At 40.4% G+C, this 14,172-nt stretch overlaps 1 protein-coding gene across 1 annotated transcript; it reads left to right on the forward strand.

Annotated features, from left to right (window-relative positions):
• The first annotated feature begins 1,620 nt into the window (after positions 1 to 1,620).
• eif4ebp2 (eukaryotic translation initiation factor 4E binding protein 2) lies at positions 1,621 to 13,326 on the forward strand. Its single transcript, XM_059946353.1, has 3 exons — positions 1,621 to 1,897; positions 7,336 to 7,524; positions 11,437 to 13,326. The coding sequence occupies exons 1-3, from the start codon at positions 1,765 to 1,767 to the stop codon at positions 11,466 to 11,468; spliced, it is 354 nt and encodes a 117-aa protein (XP_059802336.1). The 5' UTR covers positions 1,621 to 1,764; the 3' UTR covers positions 11,469 to 13,326.
• The last annotated feature ends 846 nt before the right edge of the window (positions 13,327 to 14,172 follow it).

Here is a 14,172-nt window from a genome sequence, read left to right on the forward strand (position 1 = left end):
ATTCCAAAACTTCACAATTCAGACACATTCTGTTGTCTTAACCATCAATGTGTTTAAGCTGTTTCAAATGACCTGCAGTTTATTGTCTTGTTCCTGTCCTGTAAATGGCCAGGGAACAAAAACATTTGTGCACATTTCAAACAGAACCAATACGGTCAGCAAACCACAGTACTGACCTAACTAATTCCACCACACGCTACAAATTGTTTTTGTTCCTGTTCATAGCTATTTTTATCAATGAACAATCTTGCTTTAATCCTTGTCTTTATTAAAGATGAATTACAATAGAAATAATCTTTAGTACAAATGGGAAGTCTACCCATTATAGAATTAAAATAGGCCCAGATGTTTTAATCTATGCATACAAATTTATACAGCTTAATAATTAAAAGCAGCATTAGATTCTGAGATTAATTTACCTTGAATTTAAATAATGTGAAGATTTTGGCAATTCCTTGGGAGCAATCAAATCCCCATTTCCCAGCCGTGTGTCTCTCTTCTCTTCCTCTCTCTCCCTTTCTCCCTCCCCTTCCCCCTCCCTCTCTTGTCACTATCTGAGGCAGAACAAGACCATTTGGCATCCAATTTAACCAGCAGCTGAGCTATCTTATATTCTGCATCACTAAAATTGGCTCCATAACACTGTTAAATGTTGCAGAAGTGCTTGCTCCCACCACCCACTTCACACAGTGCTTTCAGATTCCATCACCTTCAGTTCTTCTTCAAAGTCCCTCTAAATCTCCTATCCTTTTTTATACCTATGCCATCTGAGTACAAACATCCCTGGTTTGGGGAAATATTTCTCACTATTTCCCTCCTAAATTTACTTATCTCAGTCAGGTATATTTGAAACTTTCCCCACCTATTCTCTCTCCATGACCAAAACACTCCATTCCAGACAACATTCTGGTGAACCTCTTTTTTGTCCTCTCCAGTGCAATCATACCCTTCCTAAAGTCTGATGACCAGAACCATGTACAATACTCCAACTGTAGATGAACTAACATTTTATGAGGCCGAACTGTAGCATCCCTGCCCAGACTAATGAAGTACCTGTTTGCCATCAGGAAACCTTGGACATGTACACTGTACACCTCTACTCCTCAATGCCCCTGAGGATCTTATCACTTATTATGTGTATCCTATCCTATCCTCCCAAAATGTCCTCCATTTTAATTAAATTCCATCTGCCATTGCTCTGTACTCCTAGAACATAGATACCTACAACACATTACAAAATTATGGCCCTTCTAATTGAAACTTCATTTCTGCATTCTACTTGCCTTACTTTTTTGTTTCAAAAATCTATCTACCTCTGCCTCAAAGATTCTCCTTCCACCTTCTTTGAAGTGTTGTGTGCGATTCGCCCCATCTCTTTCTCTTAAGTGGGCGGTCCTTTATTTTTAAATAGTGACCTCTAGCTCTAGATTAAACATAAAAATGAACCACTGTCTCCACATCCACCCCGTCAAGAGCCTCCGGGATTTCTCATGTTTTGATTATATATTTGCATTAATCAGAGAGGAGACATTTCACGAAGAATAGGGTCCCTTTAAAGATTAACTGGATGAGTCCAAGTGAAGATCTGTTGCCTTTCCCCTCGTCTCGCAGTAAGAGGCAGCCAGTAGGCGGTGCTGCCTGGAGTTTGCTTCACTGCAGGGTGAGGGTTGGACGTGTGCTAAAGGCTAACAGACTGAAACAGTACGCGATTAAAGCGTTGAACTTTTCTTTTGCCTTAAAAACAAGATTTAAGGAGAAACGAAGATGTCTGCAGGTTGCCAGCAAAGCGAATGTCGCGTAATCCCCTCCAGGACAGTGATTCTGAATGATTCAACGCAGCTACCTCATGATTATTGCACTACTCCGGGAGGAACGCTGTTCTCCACCACTCCGGGAGGTAAATACATATTAACAATCAGTAGTGCAACCTTCCCGGCGCTGGCTTGGGGTTCATGTCATCGGCAAATGTGCGGCGGCCTATTCCGAGTGCTGCTCTTTAAATCCGTTAAAAAGTGGGTGGAGGAACCTTAAGACGGCTGCGATTGCAGAAATAACCCAAGTGGTATATTTGTGCTCATTTTCATCTCGATTGGGTTTCCGTTGCGCCGAATTGCCCGTTCTGCTTGTGTGAAAGCGAACTCGGGTGCAGGCCGTCTGCAAGAGGCAGAACCTCGTGCTGTGGAGCCCGAGCGAACTTTCAGTAACCTGCATAGATTGGTTTTGGCAAAATGCAAGTGTACCGTTGCCAAATGAGAATTAATGCATCCGTGCGACAATGTTGCACGCTTTTATTTTGCACTAGCCGATTTTATTTTAACTGCAGGCTTGAGGCGTCAGATGGAACCGGATTCGCTGCTCAATTTCGGGCCCGCTGCGGCGAGTTTCCTGTTTGCGATGGTCGCTCGGTCTCTGTGCGAGAGAGAGAGAGAGAGAGTGTGTGTGTGGTTTAATTTCGGGCTCTTGTTGTTAAATGTCAGTTTTGCATCTGGATGGGAAAGTGGCGTTTATTTGCCTTCGCTCCTTTCCCAGAGGTGGTGGGTTTTCGTGCCTCGCACTCGTGATCTGGTCCCGAGTCGGCAGCACCCACCCGCCTCCTGGACCCTGACAAACGTCCAGCGACTGGGAGGGTGGGGGAGCCTCGAGCATACATCAAATATGAAAATCGAAGCGGGGGTCCCACCAAACTATAAACCGATAAGTCACAACAAAAGAATTTTTCTAACTTAATCAGGTGATGGTAACTTCGCGTTTAATTGGTGCTTTCCTCGAGCACAGGACGTCCCAAGCGTTTTATAGCCAATGGGGTAGTCCTGTGTTAAAGTGCAATTGTAATGTGGGAAATACGGGATCCAATATGGACACGGCAGGCTTTCGCTGTATGCGGAATAGAGATCATTCGTGTTAGTGAAATAAAAGCAGAGAGAGAGTGCTTGCAAAACTCTGCAGGTCAGGTACATAGAGGAATCCGAGAACCTTCACCAGAACTCGTTTTTGTGATGTGGATACAGAGAGAGAGACAGACATCAGGCACACTCCTCAACTGTATTTGAAATAATTACGCCTTACAGCTGCTTGAGGGGGAAGCAGCTATTAGTTTAAAGTTTCTTCCGGAAGACTGTTCTGCATCTCTGAGCTGCACTTTCTCAGTACTGCCCTGGCCTTGTCCCACTGATGTTGGGTGGGATTTGATTTCGTGATGTGAAATGAAGTGGCTGCTGGTTGCCAGTATCAGTATCTCAAAATGCTCTCTCCTGCAACGCGAAATCCGAAATGGAGGGAGGACAAAGCAGGGGAGAGAGATTTTTCCTTTGGGAGAAATTACTTGTTTATGATGTCTTTGACAGCAGTAGTGAACTTGGATACGACTGAAAGGGGTTAGACTGCCTATTTGTTTACTAGTTAACATTTCGACTGTAATAACAAAAAAAAACAGTGTTTCACTTCTAGTTGCTACCTGATTCTTTGTAAACACAGTACGGTGCAGAGTTTTAACCTTAAAACACCAATGATTGAACAGATGAAAACAGAATTGGACAAGAGTGATGCCAGTGCGACTCTGCCAAGGGAAGTAAATATGATTCTGCGATGGGTGGGGAGGTGTAGTTGAAGAATTCTTATTAATGGAAAGTGTGCATTTATTGCCAAGACATTAAGTCTCTTGTTATTCTGGCAACTTTTTAACAGAGTTAGTAAAATACAGTACTGTGGAGTATCAACAGATTCCTTCATTTTAGCAAAGGACAATAAAACTTTTAAAATTCCTGCCCCAGTCTTTGAGACAATATGCCACAGCATGGGGAAGTTTATTTGGGAGCCAGGTACAGCCACTGTATTAAGGCAGGCTTCTAATAGTATTAATATTTGTTCTGCTTCTCATGTTCATACCAGTTCAGAGAGCAATTGGGCTTGCCTCAATTGAAAGAATGCTGATGTATTCATTACAAGTATATTGTATTCTTTTGGCTTTGTTTTAACAGATGTAAGACTGAAGGCCAGAGAGAAAAGAAATCAGAACTGATGAAAGGTCCAGTCAAAATGTTATCTGCCTTCTGGTTAAAGATTTTTAGTGGTACAAGAGCTTGAGTGTTGTATGTGTTACTCATTAAAACTTGTGGCCTGAAGGACAGATAAAATGAAATTTTAAAGATTTAAAGTTCATCTGTTTTTTCAGATAGCAAAGTATGAAGTGATGTACATCTCATGTAATGATTGGGCAGTGTGTAATATCAAAAAGCCACTCATAATTTGAAAGCCATTATCCAGTTACAGGCTGAATTTTTTTTTAATAGCATGGGTCTGGTCACGGGGGGCAAACCTGTAGAATGTGTGGCGGAAATGTCACAAGCAAAAATTGCGTTGTTCCACGGCATGCAATGCTGCCCCTGGGTTGTTTAAACCCCACTCAGAATAAAAAGATGATCTTTTCTGCCAAATGTCTCATCGAGAGTAGGTGTATTTATTTTCCTTGAGGAGCAACCTGATTGACAACAAAATTATGGATCGGTGGTGAGAATTTTTTCCCCCCAAAGTCGAGAATGTCTAAAACAAGAGGACACGGGGTGGGAGATTTGGAGCGAATCTGAGCGATAATAAACCTGATTCTGATTCTGACATTCTTTTGAAGTTGAGAGGGAATTCTGAGAGTCATGTGTCGGTCTACGGGCTTTTCCCAGGAGCACGCAGCAAAACAGACATCAATTCTGCCAGAAGGTAACAAAAGGCGTCCTTTGGTCTGCCTGAAATCTGTTGGTCTTCCAGCGTGGTGAGATAACTGTAAGGGAATGCTGCCGGCTGGCAAATTCCGGGATGCAGGAGATTGTGCTGTGGGGTGCACTGAAGCTTGATGCAGCAAATGCAGAGTCTCTGAAGGACCCCGCTCCTTCTGAGGTCTAGGCTCGTTCTGGTGCCACATGTGGAGGGGCTGAGTCGAGTTGGGGAAACTCCTTAAACATTTGAAATAGTCTATCACCCCAGGGATCACATAAGTGATAGCGGTTCTATGGATTTAAAAAAAAGTGAGCTAACACAACTGAATGTGTTGACCATGAATGTAATAGTTTTGCACTGTTTCTTCTGTATATTTATTATGACTAAATTTTTGAAATTTAAAAAAAAGTCTGATTTTTGACTGGATGTGGTGAGCTACAGGTGTTAGCTCTAACCAATCCAACTCTAGCAGGTTCTAATTTTGCCCACTGAATCATCTGATAGCCATGCCTGAGACCTGCTGTTCAGAAGAACTGTTTCTGTTTTCAAACTCAGAGGAATTCCCAGGTTCCGCTTTTGTGTATTGGTGTCCCCAACAATAAATGGTATAGCCTCAGACATCATGCATGTGTGCAATATAAAAATAATAATCTGAATCCTGTGTTTTAAAAAAAATTGACAAGCTTAGAGGTAATATTGTTATGTTTCTCGATTATTGATGTTTCCTTGTTACCCTGAATGGTGAAATATCTGTTGAGAAACCAGGGGCATGTTTTAGTCAGAGAAACGTAGTGGCTTTGGGGATGAGCGGGACCATCACTAGTAGGTAGAAGAATCTGTGCCATTGTAATTAGGCAGATCTACCTGCTGTATTGTAAAGTGAATGAATCATTCATTGTTGTAGTCTAGTCCTAAAAAGAAATTCCATTGTGGAGTGCACATTGTGCCTTTTGCAAAAGTGTGACAAGCATTGATTACAGGAATTCTATTCCTTGCTCTTTAACACTATGACTGTATGCATGGGGATAAAATTAACAACATGTTCAAATGTAAGAAAGTGGGTTATGCTGTGATGTTTTGGGGTGATTCTGAGCATGGGACAAGAAGTCGGCAGCGCTTCTGTTAAGATATTGTAGTTGTGACAGAAAGTGCTCTGAACCAGTAGGACTTTATTATTAGCATACTGACTACTCACAGTACTGAAAAATTAAAATGTATTATATTGAGCCAGGAAAGATCTGACACTATCGGAGACAGAGATGAATAAACCAGCAGATGGAATATTAACTACATAGTCAAAAACTGGTTGGCACAATTGAAGGTGTAGTGGCATCTGCACTGGAGCAAGTAGTCCTGGGTTCGAATCAGACTGGCTCCTTGCATGTTTTCCATCCATGCTGGCTTGCGTGTAGAGCTAGCAACTCTGCCTCATAAACCAGACAAATGCTAAAATGAGTAAGGCATGCAAAGGTATTACTTAGAATTGAAGGTTACCAGTTTTATATAGCAAAGTACTGCTGTTCCTTACTTCAGGGAAAAACTTCTGATTTCAAATGACATTTATATGAAATAGAAGGTTAAATTTGAAGGTTTTGCCTCGGGTCACAAAGCTGTTATTGCAGTTTGAGAGTATTGGTTCTGTATCAATGTAAGCACCAATTTTGAGTACTTTTAACAATTTTGGGCATTTTCTAGAGATGCACAGATCTGGTAATGTGAGAAATATTATCCCTACATAGCCCTACCTTACTACAGTTGGTGTTACCCATAGTTAGTCACACCCCATTCAAGGCTAATTGCACTGCTGATGAACAAAATGGACATGTGATGGGATACCTGGACTTACACAGTTGGTATGTGAACTTTAAACTTGCAAAAGCTCAAGTTGGAGAAGCTACTTTTATCCTCAGATTTTAATGATAAAATGAAAAGCAGTATGTGAGAATATTTTTTGATCTTTGTGTCCTTCAGAGGACTACATCAGATTTGGGCAATGTTGGTTAATGCGTTATCAGCCAAAATTAATTCACATGTCTAGAAAAATGCTTGGATGCAGCTTTCTATTGAAGAATGCTGTTTCTCAGATCACGCATTGGGGTTAGGATTATAGAAAGTTATAGTATAAGAGAAGGCCATTTGCTCCATTTTGCCTTTTTCATGTCTGATTAAATCCTCTTCCTCTCCCCTTTCCTCGTAGCACAATGAATTTTATATTTATCTAATTTCCTTAAAGAAAGCCTTCAGGTTGTATTTTCCAGCTCCAGGAAAATTCAGGGTACTTACATTTTTAAAAGAAAAACTCCACATCTCCCTTCTACTTAGGCAGTTTACCTTTAGTCTGTGCTGTGATTATATCCTTTCCCTGAGTAGAAATAATTTTACTTACTGGTTACGCCTGTTATAATCTTTTAATAGTTTTAAATGCCTCAATCATAACTCTGAGCAGACTTTTTGTGTCCATAGAGAACAAACAGTGTCCTCTTGTACCAGATGTCCCTCATAACTGATACCATTCTAGGAAGCCCCAACTCTACCTATCATAGGCTTGCTAAAGGATTTAACACTTTTCTTAATGTTCTGAGTAATTATGTGGGATTTTATCTGTAAAATTTAATTTTGCTATTTCAGGCACCCGGATTATTTACGATCGGAAGTTTCTTATGGACTGCCGTCACTCTCCAGTTGCAAAGACTCCACCTCGTTACCTCCCGCATATCCCAGGTGTAACAACCCCTGGCATTGCTGAAGATACCAAGGCAGAAGCAAACAATGCTGCTCACAGTGGTGAAAACAACCGTGAAGGAAAATCATCCACTGGTGAGATTTGGCAATTTAAACTACAAGGAGTTGGGGGGGGACGGGGGGGGGGGGGGGACTAGATTTACTTAATTTTTTCTCATTAATTCATCAATTGGAGATGCTGGGGAGATTGCAAGGATCAGAATGGATCAGCAGTTGGGTACACTATCACTGTTTGCTGATCCAGTTAATGCAATCTTAACAGTTTAATTATTTGATATTTTGAAGATAAAGATTAGCTTTATTTGTCACATGTATATCAAAACATACACTGAACTGCATTGTTTGTGTCAACAACCAACACAGTCTGAATATGTGTTGGCGGCAGCCTGCAAGTGTCAGCACACTTCACTTAGCATGTCCCAACTCACTAAACCTAACTGTCTTTGGAATGTGGGAGGAATCCAGAGCACCAGGAGGAAAACCATGCAGTCACGGGCAGAACATACAAACTTCTAAAAGACATCAGTGGAAATTGAACCCCGATCTTACAGCTGGTGCTGTAAAGCATTGTGCTAACTGCTATGCTACCATACTGCCTGGTTTGTGTGTGTGTTTGATGCCCTGAATGTGCTGAAGCTAATGTTAACAGTAAATCAGAAGTAGCAAATAAAGTGCAAAATTGGGGCAGTTGTGCTTTGAGCAGTTACTGAAGTAACTTGAGTTCTTTGGGAGAGTTCAAAGTCAAACCTCAAGAACTGTACATTGGCAGCATTTGTCTGCAGAACTTTAGAATAATGGTTAATGCTGTTAAATAGATGAAAGAAATGAAGTGGTGGTGACAAGAATAACTAGGATGATGGAAAATCAAGAGGACAAAGTGGGGGCTGGGCAAATAAAATTGGCAGAGGAATTGAGCTCCTGAGCAGGCAGATAGGGCTGGTGAGTGGGGTGATGAGCATCATAGTCAGGCCTAGTAGGTTAGAAAATAAATACTCATTCAACAATGTACTAATTACCCATGGCACAAATCATAATCTTTTAATCTAATTTCTGTGGAAATGTAAATACCACTCTGCATGTATCGACAATGTAATTATGTGCTCAGAATATGTGGGGAAGTGATGATAGCACTGGGTTGAATCGCAGCAGGGAATGCCTGGTTCAATTTCCACACAGCTGGGATTTTGCCAAGAAATGCATGCAAGCTTTGAGGAACTGTGTGCAAAATCATGGCTTGCTCAACTGATGCTCAAAAACAAGTCCAAATGATTTTCACTCTTTGCAGGCAGCTACTGTACATCTTGAGTTCTCCATCCTACATGTGCTGTGTTCTTTCCCTTCTGTCTTTTTCTCTGTCTATATTCACTCTTGCTCCGTTGTCTTTTGTGAGGTTATTCCTCTGACACATTTACAGTGCTGATCTGTCTGGAATTATCCATAGCCAGTCTCGTTTTTCCTTTTTTTCCCACTCTAAGATGAAGGAGCAGGAAAGTTGTTACCTGGACAGCTGAGAATCAGGAAAACTCCAGCCAACGAGACCATCAGTTGACCATCAGAGTTTTCTTTACAAGTTATCTTGGAGGAGGAGATGGAACTTAAATATACTTACCTGGGGTTCAAGAACAGTATTAATAGACGTGGTTCTGTAGTGAAGACTTCTGAGGTTACCCGTGCGTAGTCTGGGTACTTTTACCCTCCAGCCATTAACTGTGCCATAAGGGGACTTCCCAACCAATGCCTATGCCCAGCAAAACTAAGCCAGCTTGATTTTTGGCCAGCAACTGTAGCAGTAATGTGAGACAATTGTTTAAATGATCTGTAGTCAAAATACTCTGAAGACCCTCATCTGACATTGGATTCTCTGGTTGGAATTGTTGGAATTTTCTTTGGTGACGTGGTTTTCACTGACAAGGCATTTATTGCCCATTCAGAGCTGCACTTTCAAAATTATAAATGTATATGCAGTGGATTCCAGTTATTTGGTCCATTGGTTAATAGGGACAGCTGCTTATTTGGAACAGCTCTTAAAGAACAAGAACGAATTGAGAAAATAGCCAGGTTCCCTTTGTTTATTTGTACCACTATGCGAGTTAATTGGGCCAGTTTCTAACTAGTATTAGTCGCATGCACGTCGTCTGGCCATTAAACACTACACCATGCTTAGAGCAAACAGTTTTGAAATAGTGTCACTTGTGTGTGTTTGTGTTCAAAAATCAGTGATTTTTTTGTCACTGATAGTTGGTGAGTAATAAGCAATAAGTTCATTCAGAACTGTTTCACTCATTGTAGTTTCAAGCATTCAGGCTTGGAGAAATGGCCAGAAGTGAAAATGAAAAGATTTCATTACTTCAACGAGTTAGGAACTACAAAGAATTTGACTGTTTCAACAACCATCTTGAATGTTACAAAAGAAGATTTGGAGGATGAAATCATTGAATGCATTCTATGAAGGCAGTCTATTGTTTGCACTGATTTTGTTCATTTACAGTCACTCAAAAGAACACGGTAGCATACTTTGGATTAATTCCTCTGTCAATAACCATTAGGAACTAATGCACATTTTTATAGTAGTAGTTTTGGAAATGTTCTAATTTGTTCTGTACTTCATTTAAATACATAATTTGTTACTCAGTTAAATGGACATTGTCTTTTTTTAACTATTTCCATGAAACTTTGGCTAATTTGGTGAAAAATGTACTGGTCTTGAAGTGTGCCAATTAACCAGAATCTACTGTATTTGTTTGTACTTAATGTTGTGATTTGAGCTTGTGTCTTTGGGTCAGTAATCTGGCCTTCTGCATGCCTGTTTAGTAACTTAAACCTTACTCACATTCTACGACAGCTGTTGTCGGGTAATTCAGCGTAAACTTGGGGTCTGAGGTACTCCTGGCTTGTGTGTTAGAGATGCAATAGGAATTGTATTTAACCCGTTCTTTCTGTGGATACACTCGGCTGTCCACATGCTTTTTAAATAAGGAAAATTCTGACATTACTCTGCTTCCTCACAGCCTTGTATCTTTCTCCATTGCAGCCATCACCATCCAATCATCCTTTCTCATATGCTTAATTCCCTGTCCCCTGTATTAAACATTCAATCTTACTCCTTGATCTTCCCTGCTGAATCCTTGTACCTCGCTATTTCTTTCAAATCCTACATTTGGTATTTGGCCTAAGTTAATAGTTTCCATCTGGCATTTCATCCAGAAATTAGTGTACAAACTAAGGCCGATACTCCTGTGATAATATTGATTTGGTGCTGTGGCATGGAAGGTGACTTCTTCAGATAAAGTACTGAATGTAGCATTTACTGCTTTGGATTTAAAAGATCCCATGCTACTTGTTGAGAGCAAGGGAGTTCCCATTGGTAGCCTAGCCAATTAATATCTGTCAACCAACTGCATTCATTGCAAACAATTGCAGCCAGAGGGAAAATAATCACCTATATTTCAGCACTTGAATCCACCATGGTTTTGTGGCGACCCAGTTCCCAGCGCACTCGAACAAGCTCACAAAGTGGCGCGCGCCAGCATTGAGGCTGGTCCCAAAAAGGGCGCCAGGCCTTCTTCACCAGCAAGGGGAAAAGCACGCGGGCGGGATGGGACTGTGAATATGCGCCCCCTACAGCATTCCCGCCCGGTTTGTCAACAGTGGAGCCTGTAGGGCTATAACCAAAAAAAATGTAGATCTTCTGAGGAGGTGAAAGGTGCTACAGAAATTCAGATTTTTCTAATTACTTTGTGAAACTGGCATCTGTCAAAACTGAATTGAGAGCATGAAACCAGTCTCTTATCATGGGGCTCTTCCTCACTGGGAGTGGTTGAGGAGTTTTGTTGGATTATAACTGCTTTGGCCTTAACTGGGAAGCCTGATTTAACCATTGAGACTGATGAATTCTCCCACCCTTTGACTCAACACATGCTTCCAATGACTTGACTTAAAATAATTTACGCACCAAAATGTTGACCTTTTATCTCTCTCTTCCTCCAGGGGACGAAGCTCAATTTGAGATGGATATCTAAACTCTCCACATACTGCAGACTCCGCTTCTCAATGCTTTGAAGACCTGGCTTGTGGTTCCTAATGCACAGGCCTTTGCCGTGGTACACAAGCTCTCCTGAAATCTGCCAAAAAAAAAGTTGAATACAAATGATTTTCACCTGTGGTTAACCCTGCAACGTTTATACTTTGTCTATGACCTTAAATCATGTTGTTTTTGAAGCAAAATAAGTTGGTCCCAGTTTTCTGCTGGATATTTGGATAAAGTTGGGGATATAATCTTTTGAAAATGGAAAGGTAACATTTTGTTTAATGGACAAACAAAAGCTATTTTTAAAACTTTGTACACAAAGCTATCTTGAAGCAGTTCCCGTTATGTAATACTGTATATATCTAGCAGCTGATATTTGTTTCATTACTAATTGAGTTCAAAAGCAATTTTGGTACAAAGCCATAGTTGTATAATCTTATTTTTAGAACATTGTGGAATGACATATTGAGTTCAGCAAGAACTCACAATAAGCTCCTTGCTTAACTTTTTTAATTGTAATCCCTGGAATTCCCAAGTCATTGTTTTTGTTTTAAATCTAATGTTCCACATTTTTGTTTTTAAGAGAAACGTCTTTTGTTGGTGAAGTCACTGCTCCATTGATCATTTCTGCTGTTTTGAGACTTTTCCATTACCAGTACTTCATCTTCACGTTCAGTTTAGGGCACTTATTCCACTGCACGGAATTCAGTAAGTGTCTTGGACCTGCGTTGCAAACATCTGAGTGTTTAAGCTTGGCAAAATCTGCAGTTGTTGGCAGATCACCAGGAGCTGTGAAGTAACACTAGATTTGAAACCATATTGTTGAAATGAAAATAAATGGGCCTATCTTGTATTTAATTACTGGGAATAATGAGATACTGTGTGTGCTTACATTGGGTTGGTTCTATGTACTACCAAGCTGGAGAGTCTAGTATGTCCTTGGCTTTATAAAAAAGAATTATGTAACATTTTTCCACATTTAACTGTTTAAGTTGATGAGTTTTCAGTGTTTATTATTAAACTTGATATTGTGGGGAGTGATCTGGACCCTGGACCGCTGAAGCTGCTTTAGTGGGCAGGAGAACAGCTTGGGGAGATGAAATGCTGACTTGCGTTGCCCTATGAAAGCTGCTAGGATATGTTAGAGCTGAAGTTAATTGACTTAAAAACATGGAGAGACCTGATTAAAAACACATCAGGTCTGTCAGTTAGTAGATAATTTGGGGGGGGGGGGGGGGGATGTTTAGAAGCCTTCCTTTGGAGCTTTTGACGATAAAATGCCCCAGTCCCAATATAGGCCATCCAATCTTTCCATGATTGTTCCTGTACCAAACTAATCCCACTCATCTCTCCCCACACTTTATGTTAAAAGTTTCTTTACTTTTTTTTCAAGAAAAGTAGTATTCTCTTCATAATTTGTGAGCCTCTGGTAATAGTGTGTAGAATTACGCGTTGTAATTAGATTCCTTGGTTGAAAGATGTTCTGGATCTTTGATAATCTCTCTGCTTTACAGTTGCAGATTGACTGACAGTTTCTAATGTTTACTGTTCCTTGGAGAAGTACAACACAGAAACAGGACCTTGGGTCCATCTTGTCATGATTTGATGGGGATTTTGTTTTTAATGGGGTTCATGGCAAGGCTCCCATAATTAGTTGGTTAATACTCTTGGATAAATTAATTAAACTCAGCTGCTCAGGTATTTTGACTCTGGAAAACAACTCAAATGGCAAGGAAAAGTGTTGTCAATTATGATTTATTTTTATTGTTTGTTGGGACAAGAGGAATGTTGGTCCAATAACTACATTGCAGGGTTCTGTGATTTTTGTCATAAAATAATGATTCCGTGGATTGGAAGTGGTGCTTGTGTCATCCTTTTATAGAGACCTATTATTAGCTGCTTGTTACACTGATAATTTTTTTTATATTTCAAACTTAAGTAGATCTCACCTGACTGTGACAATCACTTTCACAAAAATAATCTCAAAATTATCTGGCATTTCTTTCAGAGTTTGTTGTCACCTTTTGTTACACTTTCCCTCCCCCACACTGTCAGAGATGATCCAGCTTTCAGTGCCACTCCTGCTACAACCTTGGCTCAAACCTCCATTTGTGGCACAGATTGGGCAGGGCATGATGAAAGTTGTAGCCAAAAGCTGGGCCAGATCTTATTGTCCTGCACCTCCTGAAAGCTGGTGTCTGAGACTACACTATAACAAAGCATCTTCACCGGTTTACAGCTTTGCTTATCTGATAAATGCAAATTTACATCCATCAGATTGTGTCCTTACTTCACAGTAAGGGCAGTACAGGAGCACTATCAGTACAATTCCTGTAATTCTTCAATGTTTTTACTTCTAATTATTCTCATGCTGCAAGCATTGATTTATTTGTGATTTTTGTCTAATGGCAGCTATTTCAGATTCTTCCTCAAACTGCAGTTCTGTTTCAATTTTTGCCTCATTTGAAGATAACTCGAGTGCCCCCAATCCTCTAATGTTATTGCGCAGACTTAAAACTGCTTGGCTCACACTTTGCATTTTCATTTCTTTATCATTGGCCTGCAACCCAGAAATGTATCTTTACAAATTTTTGTCTACCTCCCCTCTATATTTTGAAAGAACAAGTCTATTTGATTGCATGTTTTCTCTACAGGCCTTCTGGTTTCCTTTCATTTAGCACATGCTAATAGTTTAA

Source organism: Hypanus sabinus, chromosome 21 (genome assembly GCF_030144855.1).
Source record: "Hypanus sabinus isolate sHypSab1 chromosome 21, sHypSab1.hap1, whole genome shotgun sequence".
Taxonomy (NCBI): Eukaryota; Metazoa; Chordata; class Chondrichthyes; order Myliobatiformes; family Dasyatidae; genus Hypanus; species Hypanus sabinus.